Consider the following 23,842-nt stretch of genomic DNA (forward strand, 5'->3'; position numbering starts at 1 on the left):
GTCGTAGGGGATTGTATCTGCATTGTAGCAGATTGAGCAGTATTCCTGGCCTCTGCTCCCCGGATGCCGGTAGCATCTTCCAGTTGTGACAACCAAAACTGTCTTCTGGTGTCGTCAGATGGCCCCTAGGGACACGGTTTTAAACATGTTTATTTTTTAGACATTGTCTAAAAAAAATCACTGTTTTAGACATTATTTCTGTTTTAGACATTACTTCAAGACAGTGATTACAGCAGGCATCATTGTTAAACGGTTAAATTTATCTATTTGAAAGCAGAAAGCTAGAGTTTTATTTCCGCCCCACCACTTAAGTTCATGAACATCTCTAAGTCTAAATTTCCTCCTGCGTGAAATGAAAGGAAACTACATAAGACTAGTTAAGGATTAAAGCGTGAAAGCATGTGAACGGGGAACCTTGGCAACCGACTTTTGGTTTGTACTCGCAGTATTACTTAAGATTATTTTTTTGTCTGTTCTATAAGCCTAAACATATCTAAATTTCCTTAGATTTCTTTGTCACAGTACTGACCGCAGACCAGGCCCAGACTTTTTGTATTTGAGTGAAAGGCTCTACGTGATCTCATGCTAACCTTGCTTTCCAGCTTCATCTCCACCACCCGCCCCGCAATTCCCAGGCAGCACCCCCGCCCCCTCAACGGCCTCCTGTCCCACAGCCAGCCCGGCTGAATGCACACCTTTCCCAAATCTGTCAACTCCTCTTATGGTCCCATATCTTCCCTCGTGCTGTTCTTCTGCTGGTTTTGTCTCTTCCAGAACTTTTTTTTGTCTTGTGAGCACTGTTTGTTCTTAAGGATTGAGACCTCGTGTGAAGGATAACCAACAAGGACCTACAGTATGGCTCAGGGAACTATACCCAATGTTTTGTAATAATTATATGGGAAAAGAACCTGAAAAAGAATACACACACACACACACACACACACACACACACACACACACACACATATCTGAATCACTTTGCTGTACATGTGAAACAACACTGTAAATCAACTATACTTCAATTGAAAAAAAAAAAAAAGACCTCATGTAAAGAATCCATGCCTTGTACTGAATTCTGGCCCAAATAAGATAGACATTTTATTTCCTCTAGCTCTTCCCTAGAAGCACATAGGCAGCACAAAATCCAAGCGGAATCTCATCTAGGTAACACAAAGCTTTTCTAGAAAAAGAGACTTGGATGACTCTTTGGAATTTTCCTCCTTCTGTTGATTTTGGGCTGTGCGTGTGCGTGTGTGTGTGTGTGTGTGCATGTGTGTGCACATGTGCGTGCGTGTGCGCATACGCATGCACTCTCCTGTGTGCGTCTGTGCATGCATGCATCGGCACAAGCAAGGCCGTGTGTTTGCGTGTGTGCAGAGCCCCTAAGACTGTTCCTCCAGAGCTCTTGTTCAAAGACGTTCTTGATCTATGCTGTATAAGCCTAATAGAGCAATTCCCATCTGGTTAATAAAATAGGCTGAAATGAATTCTTTACTAATCACTTTCCAATAGCACAGGCTTACCTGAATTCACCTTAGCCATCCAGTGTCTTTACATGATACTTCTAATTTTAATTTACAGGTGTTCTGTAGATTTTGATTTAACCTGAACAAAGGATATAATTTTAAGAGGCTGCTATTATAAGAACAAAGACTGTGCTTTCTGGATGTTGCACATCGAGGTGGTTTAGGATCATGCAACGGAAGGAAATGAAATTAAAAAGAAAAACAGGCTTCCTGTGTTTTCATCCATAATTTTTTTCTACTGTGATCACCTAGCCAAAAAAAAAATCCGATAGTTTGTCCATTATCAGCAACCACTTAAGTATGTTTTGTGGCAAAGGTGCTCCTGTACTATATGCCCATTTGAAAATGGGTGTCTGCCTAAGATTTTAGGTAAATTTATTAGGTACTTACTGCACATTAAATCGAATGCTTTATGTTTCCCATAAAAACTGAGTCAATTCGAAAGGAACCCTATTCCGCATTGTCTTTAGTAGCTGTAAGGAGGTACCAACATGCTTCACGGTTTGCTTGACAACCTCTACCAGTCGTGATAAAGAAAAGATAAAGAGAACAGGTTAGAATCTATGAGGAAACTTTTAACCTTTGTCTGCTCCGTCTCTGTCCCATTTTTCATGACTCCTCTTCTGAGGTGACAACACTGACCTGGTGACAACATCAATAGGATGTATGCTTTTGAGTTGTTTTTCCAGGAGTCAAGTGATTGCTACAAAGCTGTCTCTCTTCCAGCCTGGCCTTCGGAGAAATAGTACCCTTTTGTGGCTCGTGGGGTGAGGGTTTTATCTGTGGTCTCAGAGGTTGCTTTTTTATGTCTCTGTTAAAAATTGGCTCCCTGATGCAAGAATGGAACCCATACATCCGACCCTGTTAGCTCCATGCTCTGACTGGTTGAGCTGATCGATTTCACGAAAGAATATTCATTTGCATAATGGTACAGTTAACCTTGTGTTTTAGAATGGATTTAAGTATCCTGGAGCATATTTCTTAAAGTTAAATAAACAACCAGCTTCTTGGAGTAGCTCAGATGTAAACAGGAGGATACAGGAAAAGAATGTACCATGCATAAGGTTTATTAACATTGTTTGAATAAACCTAACTCTTTAAATAAATAATTTCCTTTTATAAAGCCTTCTTCGTTTTTTTTACAAATGTATTTATTTATTTTTAATTTATTTTATTTTTGGCTGCGTTGGGTCTTCGTTGCTATGTGCAGGCTTTCTCTAGTTGCGGCGAGCGGGGGCTACTCTTCGTTGCAGGGCATGGGCTTCTCATTGAGGTTGCTTCTCTTGTTGCGGAGCATGGGCTCTAGACCCGCTGGCTTCAGTAGTTGTGGTTCCCGGGCTCTAGAGCGCAGGCTCAGTAGTTGTGGCTCACAGGCTCAGTAGTTGTAGCACACAGGCTCAGTAGTTGTGGCTCACAGCCTCAGTAGTTGTAACACATGGGCTCAGTAGTTGTGGCTCACGGGCTTAGTTGCTCCGCGGCATGTGGGATCTTCCCGGACAAGGACTCAAACCCGTGTCCCCTGCATTGGCAGGCAGATTCTTAACCACTGTGCCGCCAGGGAAGCCCTATAAAGGCTTCTTGTTACAATACTTTTATCCCTAGAAAATTGTTGTGTTATGAAAATAACAATAATAATTATAAATATAACAAAGATGGCATTAACTGCTATCATGACATTTTAGATTGGACCCATCCAGTTATATTTTCTCTTGTCTGATAATTTAACTAAATGCTGTACCTGAACAAGACTGTTGAAATAACATATTAGAAAATAAATGTGATCTTATAAATTATCTACTGAAGACTAAATGAAACATGTCTATATTAATAAACTCATGTGCCATTTTAAGTCATTTTTTTCAGTCTTCATAAACATGTTACTTCAGTTGATACATTTAAGATTATATATGTATATGTACACATGTATATACTTACAAACCATTTACTCAATGAAATCTTTTCAAATCCTTTTTTAAGTTGGTGCATGGGCAAGGAAACCAGAACAATCAGTTGTGAAATATTCCCGTGTAAACTCTCATAGGCGTTACATAAGTGAGTTAACCATAGGCTAACAGTATTGCAGGATTTCCCTCTCATGTTCTCCTGCCTTCCTTTTGTTCAGAGAATTTGGATGGAGAGACCCGGAACTGCCTGAAGTGATTCAGATGTTGCAACATCAGTTTCCTTCGGTCCAGTCTAATGCTGCAGCCTATTTACAGCACCTCTGCTTTGGAGACAATAAAATTAAAGCCGAGGTAAGCACTACTTGGAATCGCAAACGACTGGTGTCAGATTCATCACCTCTTAGGTGTTCAGAGTAATGTTGAAAGAGAAAGAAACACGAAACTTAAAGTTATGTTATCAAAACTTAGATCCACATTTATGACTGAAGCATAGCACTTTTCATCTAAGTATTTGGCATGCCTATGTATACATTCTTCTTTTTTATATTTGAATACTGAAGGAATAGAGGACCAAGGATATATGCTAGTATCACAGAGGCAAGATTATGAAATGCTATACTTTTTGTGTGATTCGCCTTTTTCTTCCCAATTCCATCTCTGGAGTCATCTCTGCTTCTAAATCCTAAAGAAATACAAAGCATCTTTGTTGTCTCGTCAAACTTCAGCAAGATTACCACATCAATATATGATATCCTCTGTCCTTTCTGGAAAACTCATTGGTAAGGTGGGAACTTTAGGCAATAAACCAGCTCTGTGTTATAACCAAGCATTCTGAGCCATTTACAAAGATGCCAGTGGATATCATACAGATACATGTGTTCTGTTAAAGAGACTACTATCTGTGTCCAGCATGTAAACAATTGTTAACATGCTCTAAGTTTTTGGAATACTTTAAAGTGCATAAATTGTGGTGTGTGATATTTCTGGAAAATCACAGTGGTCAGCACAGCTAACTCTGATTTTTTAGACAAGGGACAAAGCGTTTGCATATGAGCAGCTGAGTAATCAAATTTTTAGCAGAGATTTTATAAGCTACAAAGAGTCATCTCCATAGCATGTAAGCAATTTTGAGGATGAGTCTAAATTAGTTTAAGAGTGGAAAGAGGAGATTTGAAGATATAATTGCAATTTATTATAGATTTTGCTTGCTTGCATTGAGATGTATATAGCCTAGCAGCTTTTCATTTTTTTTTTTTTTCCTGTCTCTATTTCCCTGGGACTATGGAGGGCTTGACCCATGCTCATTCTTACTAGAACAGTCATATTTCTTTATGGAAAGAATATAGGACAGTGATTCTCAACCAGGTGTGATTTTGCCTCCCGAGGGGCACTTGACAACATCTGGAGGTATCTTTGGTCGTCAGAACTGAAGACGGTTGTGGTGGAGCCTTCAGCATCTAGTGGGTAGCAGTCAGGGTTTTAACCCAACTCAGGTTCAGACGCTCACCGCTCAAAAGCTGGTACTTGAGAGACAAGTGTTGGTAGGAAAGGAAAGATTGCTTTATTCAGGAGACCAGCAACCTGGGGAGAAGGTGGACCTGTGTCCAAGAAGCAACTACCAACTGCTGATCAGGGGGCAAGAGCTTTTAAAGGGGGGTTTCGGGGGTGTACAGGTGGCGGGCGTGGCTACATGCAGAACAGCACAGTCGGCTCTGACGGTCATCTCGAAATTGGTCATGCCATGGTCTGATCAGGGTCATCTTGGTTATTTTAAGTACAGTTAGTCTTCAGTTCCAGGGTCGGCTTGTTCCCATGTCCTTGAGGCCAGTTCTTGGAACTGTGCGAGACGGAGCAGCTTATGTCACGGCTTCAGTCTGGGCATCATGTAGTTAACTTCTTCCGCCAGGTGGGTGATTCAGTATCTACAAATCAGCTCCAAGAATATGGCTCAGCATATTACCTGTAGCCCTTGGGGAGGAACTAAAGGTCTTCGACTTTGTTTAATGGCTGAACTATTATTACTTTGTCTTGTTTGACTGTTTCCCTCTCTTTCTGCATTTTCTCACTTCTCCGATTAAATGTATTCTTTGGCTAAAGTTTTTCTACAGACAAGAGACAGGTGGACAACACAGAGGGTCTGTCCTGGGAAGGCCCCATAGGGTCCTGCTCGGTTACAAAGGATGCTGCAGAACATTCTGTAATACACAGGGCAGCCTCCATAACGAGGAATTGTCCAGACCCAAATATCAGTAGCGCCAAGGCTGAGATCGAAGAAATGATTGTTCATCTAAGATAACCTTCAAGTGTCAAAAAATACTCTTAAAATGATCTAAGAATAAAGTTATGTGGCTCCTGTCCCAAATAGTAATTATTGTAATCATTCTCTGCCTTTAGTAAAAAACAAAGTAGCCATTCAAAATGAAGGATAGATTTCTGATTCAGGGGTAACGTACCATCATTTTTGGAAGATGATGCCTTTGAGGGTTTCTCTAGAGACCATGAAAGTGTTTCATCCCATGACTGGCATAAAGTTGATTCAGAAGTGGTGTGGCTACCCCTCAGCAGCAGGACTCCTCCCCCAGATTTGGTTCTGATGTCAAGACTGAGGACACTGCACACACCCCACGAGAGTGTGAAAAGGTGTGTTACTCACATAATGAGGCTTATGAGGGTGAGCAGGGCGGCTCCCATAAGGGGCTGAACTTGGCTGGAGGGCACAGGGAAGAAGAATGGCTCAGGGATTTGGTGGTGGTTATGGGCTGTACCAGGGTGGGGTTCGTACATGCAGACAGGGACTTGCATGGCTTGAACCTCCCACTGGTGCCAAAGGAAGAGGCATGAGAGCTTTGTTATCAGCTTGCTCAGCTGTGGGCAGAAGAGAAAGAGCTGTCAGGGGCCGAACATGAAACAACGCAGTCAGATGCCATGACTGGGCAAGTTCAAAGTTGCTGCCTCTGTCTACATGATCCATGACTGGCTTTGAAGCCTCTCCACAGCGATGGCACCCAACAGCTAACTGACTACGGACTTGTGTATGGCCACATCAGAAACATCCCCATGCCCTGTGGGAGACAAAAGGTGGTGTGAGGGAAGGGGTGCCCGGCACACACATCAGTGTCAGAGAGATACATCTTCCCACACCGCTTGCCTACTCACCAGCTGTGTCTCCTTGAACAAACTGATTGTTGACTCTTACCTTTAAAATAGAGATGCTGATACCTCCCCTGTAGAGTCTCTGTAGGGACTAAATGACTTAATGGATGCAAACTGCTAAGTGGTGACTACTCAGTTATTCATATTCTTTTTTGGCCAGGAACACAGTTAAGACACTTAAGTCACTATTTTGTCTTATGTGTGTATGTATGTGTCTGGGGGTATGTGTGATCACTTTTTAATTTTGCTGTGGGTGCCCCCCAAGGTTGCCTGTATCACCTTTCCCGACAGCTGATCCTTAGAGCTGTGGTTCATGTGGAATTCATTCCTCTCCTCCACCTCCTAAAGGCTCCGGACGCAGACAGGACCCCATGATAATGTCCCCCGGGTACCTGGGAGACTGTGATGACAAGGAAGAGAAAGGTATGTAGGGCACAGCCTGATGTCATGTTGACAAAATGAGATCAGGGTTAGTAAACGTGAGCCAAAGGAACGGGGCAAATGTAGGAGGGCTACATAAAATGCAGAGTGAGCCATCTGGAGTTTCTCTTCGTCTCTCCTTCAGTCGCACTGGGAGCCCACGTGTGTGCTTGTGTATACACACACACACACCTACACACAGATATACAGATGTGTAGGGACTTTGCACAGACCTATTTTGTTCTCTCATTCTAACTCAAGCCCAAACCATCATTAATGGTTCTCCCTTTGTGATGGATGGCTGCCTATCATCTCTTCATATACAGGCATTGATTTTTGTAATTACCTATTGTCCAAATACTTTCCAAATTTGCTCAGTCTTCTAGTCTTTCTATTGTGTTTTATTGAATTGATTTAGCCCTTCCGTCTACATTTCATTATTGGTATTGACTTTGTCCACACAATGGATAGGCCGCTGAGCAAAAGGCAGAATTAAATCTCCTGTATGTGGAGGGTCATAAATCATGGCTTTCTCGTTCCTTATTACAGTGCTTTGTACAGTTTTCATAGAATGAAGCCAAGAAATTAAGTTTTGTTCAAAATGATGCCGGATCTCATAGGTACAAAGTCGAGAATTCACTTCCATAAATCAGCAGAGAGAAACCGTGTCCCTAACTTCTCCTACTGGTCTAGTGAACTTGGATTTGAGGCATTCTCCTGGTTCCCTCCCAGCAGGGAGGTGGAAACGAGGGGAGAAGGATGGGTGTGGTTAGTTCAGCAACCACCAGTGACTATGGGAGAGTCTGCAATCCACTGGGTGCCCTGACCCGGGCACAACATTCAGTTAGGAAATGCTTTGAAGACCAGCAAGTGTCCAAAAATTGGGATAGGAGGGTGTCATGCAAACAAGAGTTTAAAGTCAGACTGAGATAAGATCAGAAGAAAAGCAGTTGAGGAAAAACAAAAGAGGAGGGGGGAAGGAGACAGTGGAAGCAGAAGATCCAGGCATTGTAGAAAACACCCCACAGCTCATCTGGTGCAGCTCATTTCTGTGGGCTGACGAGTAGCTAAGATGTAGGCGGGTCCCCCAGCTTTAAAGAGCAGAGGTGTGATTGGCGTGGATGGCTGTCAGTAATATTTGAACTATGTCTGCCATGCACGCTGCCTCCTAAATTGTTGGGAATGTCATAATAAAATGAGCTTTTAGATAATCTAGGTAGTTTTTAGACATGAAAACCTGCTCATGTATATGTACTATAGGCATCTTTTAGGAGGTGCCTAAATGTTGATAATTTTTTAATGGTTTTTCAAAAATCCTTTTTTCATTCTTTCCGGGAACCTTCATCAGTTAAGAACATTAAGGACATCTCATTGATTTAGGGATAATACTAAGTGCCTCTCATGAGTTATAATGATTTGGATTTATTTGCACTCCTCCCTCCTGTGTTTTCCCCCATTTCTTCTCATGCATAAATAGAGTAGGCAGGTGGGCATCCCCAGTTCACACCGGGCAGGCATACACAGCCAGGGGTATATGTATCCATGGGTGTGCTACGTGGTGGCATTCAAAGCAGTATGTTGTCTGGAGATAAAAAGGTATTTGCACATTTTTATGTGACAAGAAGGGATTATTTTTAAATGTTTGAATCCTTTATTTCATTGTAAATTAATAAATTAAATTTAATAAAAGTTTAATACAATTAAATCTAAAAATTTTTATAATTTTAAAATGTATTTTTTAACCATAAGACCGTTCACTTAAATAGCATGCCTTTGTAAAAACTCAGACTTTATCATATGATGTTATACGTGAGAAGGACTTATATCCATGTCTCTGTAATGGATGAATGGCTGGTGACCACCACTGATTTAATTTAGATTTTGGCCTGATGGCCTCTTTGTATATGAAAAATTGTCTTCAGCCATCAATTGTGTAACCCAAGTATTTGAAGATCTTAGACAGTAAACGTTTGCAATCTGAAGACAAGAACGATTTCTCTAAGAAACCAACACTGATTTTATTTTGCTAACTCCCAACGAAACTCTCCCCAATTATCATCATCCTAACTCCAATAAAACATTTCTTGTTTTTAAAGAAATGGAATTTCCAGTTCTAGTGGAAAGAAGAGTTTATTGACAGCCTGTTCTGGGTTAGTAGGAGAATCAAATATTAATAACATAGATCGTACCTTTAAGGGATCCACAACCCCCTGGAAGAACAATATGTAAACAGGGCAATATAACACCTTGTGCAAATAAGCTCCACGGAAAAGCAAATCACCATATCCTGTGAGTCTGTTTGCAAAATGCTTAAAACCTAGCCTTGTGGAGTCTTGAAACCTAGCCTTGTGGAGTCTTGAAACCTAGCCTTGTGGAGTCTTTTAAAACCTAGCCTTGTGGAGTCAGAGAAAAATTCCTACTTCCTACAGTGATGAGTACACTGGATTTTAAATTAGAAGTTGCCAGAAAATACAGCCAAAGTCACACTCACTTCGACTTGATGGAATAGGGGTTAGACTTAAGGTTATCAGTCCTTTGGAGAGCGCGTGCGCGTGTGTGTGTCTGTGTATGTGTGTGCGAGTGTGTGCGTGTGCGTGTGTGTGTATGAGATCATGTCCATATAGTTTCAATATGTTTGTACCATTTACACTCATTTTTTCCCAGTAGCATTATTTTCTTTAGTGCTGTTAACTAGAACATAGAAATTGACTTCTCTGTATAAAAATACGCATACTGTCCCCCTCTCCCATAATTTTTATTCTACTCAGACTGATTTAGAGCATTTCATATGTTAAAAAAAAAATTCAGACTTGCTCCTATCTACTACACTTAAAGGGCTTCATAGTTTCTATTTTATTCTCAGTTCTTTCTACCTCACAGAATTCAAGAGAAGGTGCTATCCATCTTTTCAGTTGATTAGTTTTGAATCATTTCTTCTCTTTCCTTCATCATAAATTGTTCCACAGTTTTTGAGAAAGAGCCTTTATGAGTTACTAGATGTCAGGAGACAGCGTCCCACTGAGCTGACAAGCACGGGCCCTGGAGCAAGGCTGCCTGCCTTTGAACCCTGGCTGCTCTCCTACTTTCTAGCTCTGTGATCTCGGGCAAGTTTCTTTACCTCTCTGAGCTTTCGTCTCCCAGACCGCAAAATGAATCCACATCGCTGCAGAGAAAATGCACACAGACTGCCAGTCAGAGTAAGTGGGTTAAGACATGTGGGTTATTGTTAGTATATGTGGAAAATATAAATTAAGGAAATCGCTTCCTGACAATCTCATGGTGTTATAGACAGAATGCCGCTGGGAAGTTAGAATCAAAGGACCATTTGCACATGCCAGCATAAAAGAACAAGCAAACAGGTCCCAATGATTAATACACTGATATTATGTGAAAGTGGAATTCATGAGTATATTCATTCAACAGATATTCATTGATCAGCCATACCGTCCCAGGCTCTGTTCTTGGCCCTGGCCGTACAGCAGTGAATGAACTAGACTCAGATGAATGGGGGGAGGCGACAGGAAACAAATAAACATGTAGGTCTATCACGTGTCAGATGGTGGTGCCGACCACGAAGAAAACGTAGCAGGGAAATGAAGGCAGAGGGTGATGGAGGGCGGCAGGAATCGACTTCTGTTTCGTGTAAGATGCTCAGGAAAGTCATCTCTGAGGAACAGCGTTTGAGCAGAGCCCGGAAGCAGTGAGAGGGAAGCACAGAGTTAGTCTCTGAGGAGAAGTGTCGCGGCACAAAGCAGCCGGAGGCAGGCCGGGCTGCGTGTACTCCAGGAGTGCGTTGGTCCCCTAGGGCTGCTGGAACACAGTGCCACGCTTTGGGGAGGGCCTAAAGCAACAGAGATTGATTCTCCACAGTCCTGGAGCCGGAAGTCCAAGATCAAGGTGTGAGCAGGGCCAGGCTCCCTCGGAGGTTCTGGTAGGATGAATGCTTGCTCGCCTCTTCCTGGCTTCTGGTGTGGCCCTCAGTCCTGGCTCTTCCCCGGCTTATCTGTGCATCACTGCGATTACTGCCTCTGACATCCCATGGGCTTCTCCTCTCCGTGGGTCTCTGTCTGCGCCTCTTCTCCTCTGATAAGGACACCAGTCATATTGGATTAGGTCCCACTCTAATGACCTGATGTTAATTTGATTACATCTGCAAAGACCCTGTTTTTAAATAAGCTCACTTTCAGAGGTACCTGGGGTTAGGATTTCAGTGTATCTTTGAGAGGGCACAATTCAACCCATAACCCTGACTAACAAGGAGTGTGGCTGGAAGCTGGTAAGTGAGGGGAAGAGGGGTGGAGATGAGAGCAGAGCGCTGAGTGTCCAGGGCTGGGTCACGCAGGCTTGGCAGGTAACCTTCAGAGAAGAGAAATCCGGGGCCCACTTTTTGGCAGGGTATTTTGGGAAGTAGCACATTTCAAGAAAGGATGCTTAGGGAGATTTTGGAACCTATGAAATGGTTCAGAGGAGAGGGTAGCTGGTGATACGAAAAAACATGAGGAGAGGCATGCATAGAGACAGTAAATGGCTAAATGAAGTGGGCAGGCTTGTCCCAGAAAATGTAGAAAGGTAGACTTCTGAGTCAGAAGCCAGAAAAGGAAGGGAGGTAACCTCGGGTAGCCTCCCGTGGCTATCTCAACGTGATTGAGAAAGTGGGAGAAGAACAAAGTGGCCACTGCATCTGAGGGAAGTGTGGGTAATTTCGGAGGGGACAGGGGAGCATTTGGAAAACTCTGACATAAAGGAGGAAGACTTAGAAATGAGAGGCTCTCCGTCTGTAGGAGGGGTGGCAGGGCCGCTGACTGACAACCTTCCAGAAAACACTGTGGAGAGGTGGCCAGCAGCCAAGCGGCAGATGAGGGAACGTGAGGAGGTGGAAACAGCTGGTGATAAGTGACCGTTAGATCTGCATAGAGAAAAAGGAGAAAGGCAGTGACTTTAACAAGCTACACTCTAAGACCTTGCTGTATTGGGGGGTCAGGTGGTAGCAAGTTATGCTCAGAGACTGAAATTGTCTTTGCCTGTAGTTTATTTAACACAGGTGCGCAGCGGGATTTGTAATAATTTCACAAGCTAATAGCAGAGAGGATAATGTCTCTTAATGAGCCAATAGAGAAATAGCCTCCTCCACACAAATGATGGGTTAATTATGCTTTTGTTCCAGGCAAGGGGAGATACAGAAAGAAAGTCAGAATTAAGTTGAGCTGCACCTTTTATGCAAGTTTGCTTTCTCAGGAGAGCTGGCTTCACCAAGCCGGATCTGACTTCTAGCTGCCAGGGCAAAACCCAGGTCCCTTGTTGCTTAGGCTGGTTGCTGGGGAACAAAGGCACCTGAGTCGGCGGGCCGGCCAGGGTTATCACTCCGGGGACGGCTGCAGAGCTTGGGCCACTGCCCACAAGGAGTGCCTTGCCGAGGCAAGAACAGTGTCCCTTCTCTTCCTGGAGCTGCCGCTTATCTCAGCACCACTGCTGGCGCACGGCAGCCCGGCCTTGAACAAGAGTCTCGAGACCTTCGGAGAGCTAGAGCAACCAAGGGTAGGTTTGCCCAGACTGGAACTCTCACGATATTCCTCACCAGCTCCCGGAGTTTATAGTCTAAATGTCCACTTGCTTCTCCACATGTTCTTACTGAGAAGCCCCCAGCGGGCCCCTCAGCAGCTGGGCTACTAAGTGCTTATCAGTGACAACAGATGAGAGGTTAACATCCTGACATGAAAATGACGAAAGTCGTAAACACGTGAGTTTGAGATCATGTCACACCATACGTAACAGACCTGTTTCCAAAATATGTGATCTCATCATTTTTCAATTCCATCAGGGAGCAGGAGGGAGGGTACACAGCGTGACAAAGGCCAGGAGTGCTGGTGACTCCCAGAGGAGATTGCTTCTGGGTGTTGGGGAAGTGTTGGCTCGATGGAGAAGCTAAGGCTTCTCAGGGACCACAACCTTTATGAACGCAGGAGCCCTGTGTTATGTGATCCATGCTGAGCTACATCGCAGCCGGGAGCTAAAACAGAATGGGTGAAAGAAACAGCCAGAGGCCTCTCTGGTTTGATGGCCTTTTCTGTTGAGAAGTTTAACAGGGGAAGTGGGAGAAAGAAGGAAGCCATGTTGGGGAAAGAGTGGTCATTCGGATAAAAACAGGCCGTAGTTTGTAGGTGGCAGCAAAAAAGGAAGACTGGCATCTTCTTCCCAGACTGGCTGTCAGCTCAGCTTCAGAGCTGGTGACTTGCCTTGTGCCACCAGGGCACAGGGGAGAGACAGCATAGAGGTATGGTCAGACGTAGTGGGCAAGGACAGTGTTCCCTCAAGTTGAAGGTCCCTTCAAGGAAGATGGACCCCTGCAGGAGAGAGGAGTCCAGGGGTGTCGGGGATGTGGGTGTGTTCCTGCAGGAGTCTGGAAGCTCAGGGTGAAGCAAGATGGGGTCAGAAGATGCAGAGTGAGGCCGTCCACTTGGGGTATCAGAGAGTTACAGCCACCTGGTCGCACGGCTTCTACAGCCGTGGACCACATAGGCAGAGGAGACCGGCGTCAGAGCCTCCTCCGGCTGCTTCAGTGCAGGACACATCTCTCCTCCCTCCCCACAGCAGTACAAGAGAAAGAAAGAGGAAGAAGGGGAGGGGAGAGGAGAACCAGAGGCTGGAGTTCATGGTCCAGCCTGCTTCCTGAGGCTGGGGTGTTGGAGGATGGGTAGGAGACTAGGACTGAAGTCAAAATGGTCAAGCAACATTCTTTGTAACTGGAATGAGACCATTTTAATAACCTAAAGTGAATGAAAGTTAAGCAATCAGACTGATATGGTGTTGAAATAGAGCCAGCCTGCTGCGAGAGTCCTGATTAAAACCACCAACTACAGAAGGTTCTCTTGGCAAGACAGGGATGAGTCAGAGAGCAATTTATGGGGTCAGAACTCAGGAACAATGATGTAGCAGGTATTTTTCTAATCTTTGAAGTTTCCTTGCTGGGACTGCTAAAATTCGCTTGGGTTATTTTCACTTCATTTCGTCTTTGGGCCACGCTCTCCTTCTATTTTAATGAATTATCTTTTTATCTGCCCACCCCCTGAATCAGTTTGTATTCTTTCTGATAATTAACAAAAAAAACAGATGACCTATCTAAATGTCAACCTATTGCATTTCTGTCACAGGTAGAGGACCCCGGGTCTAACCTAGCAATTTCTCACCAGGCTTTTTTTTTCCCGCCACATTTCCAAATGAGAGCTCCTATATCATATTTTAGAAAAGAAGACCTCTACCTGAAGAACGAATCCCTCATTCAGGGGCATAGTCCAACTGTATATCCACCCTAAACTTCTTCAGCCCGCGTTAAAGTCACTTTTTTTCCTGTGGCCTTTAGGAGAGACGGCAGAAAACACCTGGCCTCTGTCATCCTGCTAACACTTTGCTTCTTACTGCTGCTGATTTATCACCATTAGACCTTGTTTCTAGGTGAGAAATCTCTAAATCATTGAACCAAGGAAGAGGCGTCTTGTTTATCTGTCATCCTTTTGATTTTTTACCTTCTAAAAGTCTCTGGGTTTTCCAGGCACAGAGAACTAGAGAGAACATTTTGTCAAAATACTGGTAGAAACAGCACAGAAGCTTCTACATCAGATTAGGCTCATACACAGATGATGGTGCACACTTCTCTTTTTTATGATGTCCTTGTGGCTCTGTGCTTGCCTGTATTTCTGCTATCAGTTGCATTAATCCACTCTAAGTAAATGATTTTGCTGGCACCTCTTTTGAGCCTTTGATCACTTCTCCAGCTTCACCAAGGTTATTGTTCCAGTTCATTCTAAATCCATCAGACCTCATCAACCTGATGGCACTTGTATATTCATTAATGACCCTGCTCTCTGCGTGCTTGCGTGCGCCATCTTGGAAATGGTTAACACCACTGGAGCCAGATACCATGCAGGACAAGAGCCTCTCTGACTTATTTTAAGCATATGTGAGTTTCTAGCTCGTATTTCAGTCATTCAGAATCAGATTCTTATTGGAAGAAATGTGTCTTTATACCCAAACTATCCTGTAGCTGTTTTGTCACACCTCTCCCCTATTAGGTGCACTTCATCATTACAGCTGTTTTTTAAATGTTTCAAGGAAAGCTACCAGTGATCATTATACAATAACAGTTCATGTTTGGTAGCCCCAGTGCACTTTTCAACCAAACCTTTAATATAAGTGAAAGAAAAGAATCTCCTTTGTTAAGGGCTCTTCAGAATTCAAATTGGTCTCCTGTGTTTACAATCCTCCTTCATTAATTTGCCTCTTGAACACAGAGTAAAACACTGAGTGGGCATTAATTGTTTTGTTACTCGTATTTAATTTTTGCATGGAACAATTTGTGCATTTCCTTTGGATCTATACAAGCTGTCTTCAATTTCCAAAGATTGTTTGAAAGGAAGAATCTTATGATTGAAATGTATTTTCCATTAACATAGTGGTATATAAGGAGACCAGTCTCCCCAGGCCAGCTCAGAAAAGCCTCACTATCCCAAAATGTCCCTGTACTATAACAGTGGGTGAAATTGTAGCAGTGGGTGAACAGTACTACAATATCCTGTCTGTATTCATGAGGAAAGGCAAAAAGTGTTCCAGTGGGAATGCGGGGATCTCACCTCCAGTGCTCTGCTTAGAAGGCAGGTTCACCGTACCTTCCCTGTGGGTTTTGGGGTGGGAGTGGACACCATCCTTGCTACAAACCACAAGTGATGGAATCTGCTGTCTGGGGCAGGGGCTCAAGGAAAATAGAGACAGATGAAAGGGAGCAGGAAAACAATAGGTGTTATTGGGGGGAGGGTGGGTGGGTTCTGAGACTCCATGGTGTGGACCGAATGAAGGGGGTTTGGGGATGGGTCAAAACTGGATTCTAGGAGGTTGCAAGCTAAAAAGATGTGGAGAGCAGGAGGTCTGCTCTGAGTTACCCTTACAGCCCAGTGAAAGTCCCCAGACCTCACCGACTCCCTGACACTGGCTTCATTTGCTTCTCCTTTAACTACTGTCCTTTCTACTGCCACCACCTATAGCTCTTAAGCCAGTTTCTCTCCCTCCTGGTCCACTAGAGAAGAAGAGGATTATCTTCCCAGCCATCCCCTATTCTTTTATATATAATGCAAATACGCTCAACGTTGATGTTTTATATAGATTTTACTGCCTTCACAGGTGATGGAGAAGCATACCAGGAATAAAATGTTTCCCTCATAAATATTACCCCTCTGTTTTCCTCTTACATCTTAAAGACACAAATAATGTCACGTATAAATGGTAGAATGGCGGCTTGTACATTTGACAGAAAGCTTCCCTTCGTGTCTCGTAGCATTCTTCTTTCAAGATGGAGCTGTTTGGGGACTCCTGGTGAGAAGCAGGGTGGAGCTGGGGAGGTGGGGTGAGAATTGGGCCCCCTATTTGCAGGCTGAAATAACCCTATCCTGTTCTAAGAGATACTGAAATCAGACCACAGGAGAAAGAACTCTCTGTCAACAGAGACTCTGAAATTCCATCAAGCTCTTTTAGTCAGGCATGTTTCTGAATTCCTGTTTCACTGGATATTTCCTCTTTCTGCTATAAAGATACTCCAGAGTCACCCCTCTCCCCGCCACGTACACATCCAGTTATTTCCAGTGGTCACCTGACAAGTATCTATGTTCAGAAACATGCCTATCAGCTGTGGGATGAGAGGCACCGTCTTTCCTCTCTTGCTGTTGTTGGCTGCATGCAGAGGGAGCCCAGTGCCCTCAGGAGTCGATGGTGGTGATTATAAGCAAGCCATCCTTAGCTGGTGCCCTTATTCCAATTGCTCCCTCCTGGCCTGGCCTGCCAAGCACCTCTGACACTCTCCATCACTGTATTTCACCAAAGCCGGCCACCCTTGCCAGGCACTGTTGCCTCTTCTCATGGGTATCACCATCTCCTTGCATCAACCATTACCCGCGCCATGAGTGTGATAGAGCTTTCAAAGCCTAAAAAATGTCAAAAGGGGTGAGAATGTATCTGTACTACTCCTGATTTAGTGTTTCTGTTTCTTATATGGATCAAGACAGCAACAAAATAAAACAGATACCACCAATTTTACTTATAACCTCCATATTTTGTATGGTCCGTATAGGACTCCAAGAAAGGCCAGTTAATCCAAGAGTTAAAAACCAGGCTGTACCCAGAGTTATCCCTCTTCTTAACCATGAAGTCCTTGCTACTGGATCCAGCTGCCCAACTCCCCCCTTTTTTCAGTCCCCAAATCTTGTTCAGCATGCCCAAATAGGTCTAAGGAACAGCAGTTCACCATTTAGGCTCAAACTCCTTGCCATGTTCTTTAATTTACAAACTTACCTGTACAAAGCCAAGAATGTGTCTCATCTCTAGTGGGTGGTGACTGTTCCTAAGCTTCCCAGCCTCTCAGTCTTTCGTGGGAACACACAGCACAGTTCAAATCAACCATGCAGATTGGTGTCCAAAGTGGGATTGATACACAGACTTCACAGACTTTGTTAAGATGGTGTGGAGCACACATATGAAAACTGAAAGGGATGGAGATAATTCTGTAATACCATCTTGGTGACCAGATGATTCTTAGTATGAAACCATACAACTTTGCATTTATGAAAGAAAGGAACTACTTCAGTGGAATATGTCCACTATCCCCTTGATCCTGGGTGTCACAACATTATATTGTGTAGAAATTATAATCCAAAGAGAAAGGATTGTTTCCACTGGGTCTTACCAAGCAAGCAGAGATGTCTGAGGCATTTAGCAAGGATATAAAATCCAACATGTAAAAAATATGAAAATTGTACTTGGTGTGCTAGTATCTGTATTGTAGACAGGTGGGGCAGATGTGAAAGGGGAACTTGGCTCTTGGTAAAATGTTCTCTTCAAGGAGTAATGCCTCTCTTTAGTCCCATCTGTCATTATTAGACGTGTCCAGAGAGCCATGGACTTGGGACTGTAGAGGTTTGGGCTCAAAAGAACTGGGAAATTGTTCCAATGAACATAAGCAAGGATTCAGGTAAAAATATTACCAGGGATATTGATAATGAACCAAAGACTAGTAGTCTCCAATGGATATTAGTGATATCAGGCTTTAAGTAGAATAAGTATTAATCATAGGTAGTAGCTATGCAGCCTAATGCTTTTGCCTCTAATCCAAGGTTATGTCCCTCTGACCTGGGTAGAAAACATGGTGTATGAGGCTTACCCTAAAGGGTAGAGTTATCTATATTACCTCCAACCCCATCACTGATCCTGAAGAGAGGGGGTATGGACAGATGAAGCCAGCTTGGATTGATCTGTGACCATGCCCCAAATCAAATGGCACCAAATATCATTTTGGATCAAACAATGGATGGTACAGTGACCTGGGGAGCCCTCTTTTAGAGGACCCCCATATTTCTTGATTTTTTAATTAGCTGAAGATGTCCAAGAGGAAGTTAGGGCACTCTTGCCTGACTTACCATGAAAGAGGCTAGTGGATTCTTTGGTCAAGCTGGTGCAAACAGCCATGAAAAGATGAGGAATCACAGGCAACAGAAAGGCTAGACAAAAATGGGACAGGGCAACCTAGGACAGATTCGATTTGGGAGGTGTTTGTATGGTCATTAATGAAAGAAATGGAAAAACAGTTGTCATATAGGTTGTATTAGTTTCCTCTTGCTGCTATAACAAATGACTGCAAGGGGGTGGGGAGGCTGAGTTACTCTTGTGACATTCCCAACAGGAGAGTTGAGGACACATGCTGAGGCTTGTTTGATTGGCAAGAATCTGGGAAACCATATTTTCTGGGCTTAACCAATGTAATTTTACCTGGCCATTACACTAAAGAATTAGAGGTTGTTTGGAAAGAGAATGGTAATGTTCAGAAACAAAGGGTAATTTTTCATACCCACTGGCCTAGACATATCACATGTGCAGACCACAGTGAGTTTACATTCCCATAACACACAAGGGGAATAGGTATGGTGGCATAATCCAGTTGTGATTATATAAACTAAGTGAAAGCCCCTTGGCCAACCAAGGTCCAACATGCTCAAAACTAAAACAAAATAGATTTTCTGGAGAGGTGCTAGCAATATCTGTATTAACAAAGGAGGTAGTAGGAACTGGTCCCCTGGCTCCCAACACCTCCTTATACAAAAGACTTATTTTACCAAAGCAAGTCAGCTTTTCTAGGTCAGCTTTGTAGATTATTAGCGTCTAAATAGAATGTTCTCCCTATGGCTTTGACAGTATCCAATATAGTTCAGGCTAATAAGGAAACTCAGTGGGCACCAGGGATTTCAGTGCTGTCATTGATCTGGAAAATTCTTTATTTTTTGCCCCAATTCCAATTTCTGAGAAAAAGCCAATCTCAATTGGCCTATACCCGAGAGACCATACCGTCTATTTTAACAGTTCTCACACAGGATATGTTAATTCTCTTACCCGTGGCCAAAATTCTTGTGAAGGGACTCACATTTACTGATGATACAAGATACTCTGATATATGACTTTGATGGTGTAATGATTATCAGGCCTATAAAAGAACAGGCCAACAGAATTGCAACTAGGGTGACTCATGACAAGGTGAAGCTGGCTTGTAAATTCTGCAGAGTTATGAGGGGTGACCCAACAAGGAATATTTGAAGAATCAGGGCTATTTCTCAACTGATGAAAAATATTCTCCTGATGCCACTCTGAAATGAATAAGAAACATAATACTTGGTAGAACTCCTTGGGTCCTGGAGAAGTCATATCTCAAATCTGGGGATACTATCAAGTCTCATTAGAATAAAAGAAAAGAAGGGAAAAGAGAAGGAAAAAAAGAAAAGGAAAGAAAGAGAGTTGCTTTTTTTTTTTTTTTTTTTTTTTGCGGTACGCGGGCCTCTCACTGCTGTGGCCTCTCCCGTTGCGGAGCACAGGCTCCGGACACGCAGGCTCAGCGGCCATGGCTCACGGGCCCAGCCGCTCCGCGGCATGCGGGATCCTCGCGGACCGGGGCACGAACCCACGTCCCCTGCATCGGCAGGCGGACTCCCAACCACTGCACCACCAGGGAAGCCTGAGAGTCGCTTTTGAAGGTCGTCCCAACAACAAAACTTCTTAAGGTCTTCAGTGGATAAGAGTTTCGAGTATAACTTCCACGTGCCTAAAATCCACACTTCTTTATCCAAACAGTGACAAATACCCAATGAGACTGGAGTTTATGGCAAAATCGAGTAAGGGCAGCAGAAGGACAACCTTAAGGTTTTGAACATACTGACTGCCTCACTCCACCTTTAGGTATTTACTTTGTAGAAGGTGATCCGTGGCTTGCTCTGGGCACTAGTAGAGATTGCTCGCATCTTCAAGAGACATTTGAGGCCTGAAATTCCTGTCGAGCCTTGGAGAAAACACTGACATAAGAAAGGTTCCGTCCAAAATCTCTCTGATTAAGTGCAAGGATTTGCTCAAGAACCTCTAGGTTTGGCTTACGAAAGGTGTCCACTAGATGCGTGAACAGGATGCCTTAGATGCCTTAGAACCCAGGTTCCCTGCTTTATCTTCTTCATCCTCTTCTACAGAGAAATCAGAGGCCCAAACTATGCCTCCTTCCCAGAACAAGTCCAGCAAGAGCAGGACTTGCGGACAGGAGCATTAAAACGATGCAGGAGGAACACTTTGGGAAGGCTGCCTCCTTCCAACCTAGTTTTTCAAAAAGTTAATGTTAACAGGACAAAAACCAAAACACCAGAGTTTATCTTCCTAGTTGGCCATGTTGTATTCTTCTGAATGATCATCTGAAATACTAGTTATAGAGAGTCATTCATTACTCGTATAGACAGGGTCAGCCATCCAGTGTGCAACCTGTCCCATTAGGAGGACTCTTTCTGTCTTTCCTCATTGAAGTTATCTCAAGAGAGAATCATGTAACACTGACTGGTGTGCAGTGACCAGTGGATTAGCCATTGAGTCCAGAAAATGGGCAAAGAGCGATGCCCTATCCTTGGTACTTCTTTATACAGAGCAAATATACAGAGAGATATGAGACTTCCTTGGTTCTACCAGACTTAAATGTGTCCTGGTGATCTAGATACACGTCAACCAACAGCCAAAGAATAAGCCCTGGTGGTTAGGCAGGAGGTGACCTGTTGGTCCTGACTACGTAGACAGTAACTTAGGCGTTGGAAATGGATGGGCAGAGCAGCCCTGTGCTCTCCACAAGTGGGCTGATAGAAGCAGTGAAGCCTGGAGGGCAGCTCATGAACACATGATAGATCAACAGTAGATCGACAATAGATTGACTGAGTCCACCTGTGTATGGGCTTCATATTGCTGCTGTAACAAATTACCAAAAATGTAGTGCTTTAACAGAATGTAACTTTATTATCTAATAGCTCTGGAGCTCAGAAGTCCAAAATTGGTCTTACTGGGCTTAAATCCAGGGCTGCAATTTTTTTTTTTTTTTTTGGAGGCTCTAGGGAAGAATTCGTTTTCTTAACCTTCTCCTGTTTCTAGAGGCTTCCCACATTCCTTGGTTTATGGCCCCTTCGATCTTTAAGGCCAGTGGTAGCTCGGTGAGTCTTTCTATGCTGCCATCCTTCTGATCCTGACTCTTCTGTCTCCCTCTTCCTCTTATGTAAAAGAACTTCATGAAGACACTGGGCTCACCCAGATCACCCAGGATAAACTCTTTAAGGTCAGCTGATCAACAGCCTTAATTCCATGTACAGCCTTCATTCCCCTTTGCCATGTAACGTGCATATTTGTAGGTTTCAGGGATTAGGATATGGACGTCTTTGGGATGGGATGGAGGCATTATTCTGCCTACACAACCTGTTAGAGCAAAGAAACCCTGGGAAGCCATACCTCTGACTGAAGGATGCCACGTGACCTCCTGCTCTGTGGAGCTCTCTGCCTACAGATAAGGTTCTGGATTCTTCCCACTAAGAAAGCATTTTTCCCTTGATTAAGTTGGCTTTGTCACATCAGTCTGTTTCATCTTGATGGCCACGGGGTCTCGAAAGCAAATGCACTGATCATGTGTTGGGCAGGTGCCAATTCTTGTTATGAAAATTCCCTTCCAAGTATTTTAACGTAAATCACAATTTTCTTCATTTTGTCATTCAAACTTGCCAGGTCCCCACCCCTGTGAGCATGGATATCTATATTAATAAATATCCCACAGTTTTTCATATTACCTCACAGAGTTTCCAAAGCTAACATTTTTCTCCTTTTTGCTAGTCTTCCAGGCTCTAGATTTAATTTTTTTCTGCAATAAGCATCCTAAGAAATGAATCAATAGATGATAATTTGCTTTGCAATTTAGATTTTTCCATTTTAGTGTCTTCAACCCTGAAGAGTGACAGCGGAATGTGAAGATTTTGAATTATGAATAATCTTCCTTATTGTTCTGACTTCTATCTGTCTCTTTACCGTTTAGCCCAAGTTCATCTAATGGAAATTGGATATTCAACTATGGGCCTGAGTGCTACACTATTTCACATGCTTTTATATGTTTTTTTGCATTAAAGAAGACAAGAAATTTGCATATCTATAATTAGCTAATATATTCAGCATTGGCTCCTATAAACAAGATGCAGGTGTATGTAGTACAGAAGCATTTTATACGTAGTGTTGGCTTTCACTTGTGGGAAAAAGTACTCTCACTTCATGAAGTGAAAAGATAAAGTTATAAGAAAAACATTTTTTTTTAATTTTTATTTATTTATTTATGACTGTGTTGGGTCTTCGTTTCTGTGGGTGGGCTTTCTCTAGTTGTGGCGAGCGGGGGCCAATCTTCATCGCGGTGCATGGGCCTCTCACTGTCGCGGCCTCTCTTGTTGTGGAGCACAAGCTCCAGACGCGCAGGCTCAGTACTTGTGGCTCACGGGCCTCGTTGCTCCGCGGCATGTGGGATCTTCCCAGACCAGGGCTCGAACCCATGTCCCCTGAATTGGCAGGCAGATTCTCAACCACTGCGCCACCAGGGAAACCCAGAAAAACATTTTTTAAATGTGCATAATATTTGCTGGTCCATTCTCATTATATTTACAGTTGTACCATATTCTAAGGTTCTAAGGTCCCTTTTAGGCGCCGGAAGTCTTTGTTCTTAAGTTCTGATTTGCTTGCTTGGCATATGATATTTCTCCTGAAGGGTGGACTGTAAAAATTGGCTTTATTTCAAAATTTCAAAAATTTCATCATCAAAACTGCATTGCTCAAAACATAATATGGATCATCTGTGTGCTAGATAATTCTCTCAGCCCTGGGGATTCAGTGCTGAACGAATCAGGCAAGATTTCTGCTCTCACAGCTTTATATCCTTCTGGGTAGGAGTGGGGCAGAAAAATCAACAAACAAATATGTATATGAAACGTACCAGGTGGTAAATGGGAGCAGAGGAGGAATCCAGAGATGGGGACATGGACCAGGAGAGGAGGGGGAGGGGTGTAGAGGCACGTGCTAGTTTTGATGGTTTATCAGGCTGAGTGGATTCTGACTGACTGCTGTGTGTACAGAATTTCAAAACAAAACAAAATTCTCCCTTAGGTCCCTGCTTTGTTATTAGTGCTCCACAGCTACCAGCCTGTTAACAACAGAGTAGAGCTGTCGATTTCCTTCTAGTCTGGAAAAAAAAATGTATGCAATAGCACACGTAACTCATTTGAAAATTCTTAAAGAATTAAAAATGCAAACCAAAGCATTTATGTATCTAGCATGTTTTAAATGAATAATGAGAAAATCAGTAAATAAGACAGAAAATAAGGAAACTTTTTAAACCTGGGATATTATATGTTGAAGATTTTTAAAAAGAGTCTCGATAAACTATGCGGAGAACTAAAATCTGAAAATAGGGTAAAAGCATTTGATTCTTTAGAATCG

The 23,842-nt window shown here is 43.2% G+C and overlaps 1 protein-coding gene across 6 annotated transcripts in view; it reads left to right on the forward strand.

The window, feature by feature from the left end:
• The window catches only part of CTNND2 (catenin delta 2), a 947,506-nt gene that overhangs the window by 680,414 nt on the left and 243,250 nt on the right, over positions 1 to 23,842 (forward strand). For all 6 annotated transcript variants that reach the window (XM_004274484.4, XM_033436579.2, XM_033436580.2 and 3 more), the window contains one exon: positions 3,649 to 3,781. In XM_004274484.4, the coding sequence (XP_004274532.1) occupies positions 3,649 to 3,781 (133 nt within the window). The remainder of the gene's footprint in view (positions 1 to 3,648; positions 3,782 to 23,842) is intronic.

Source organism: Orcinus orca, chromosome 3 (genome assembly GCF_937001465.1).
Source record: "Orcinus orca chromosome 3, mOrcOrc1.1, whole genome shotgun sequence".
Taxonomy (NCBI): Eukaryota; Metazoa; Chordata; class Mammalia; order Artiodactyla; family Delphinidae; genus Orcinus; species Orcinus orca.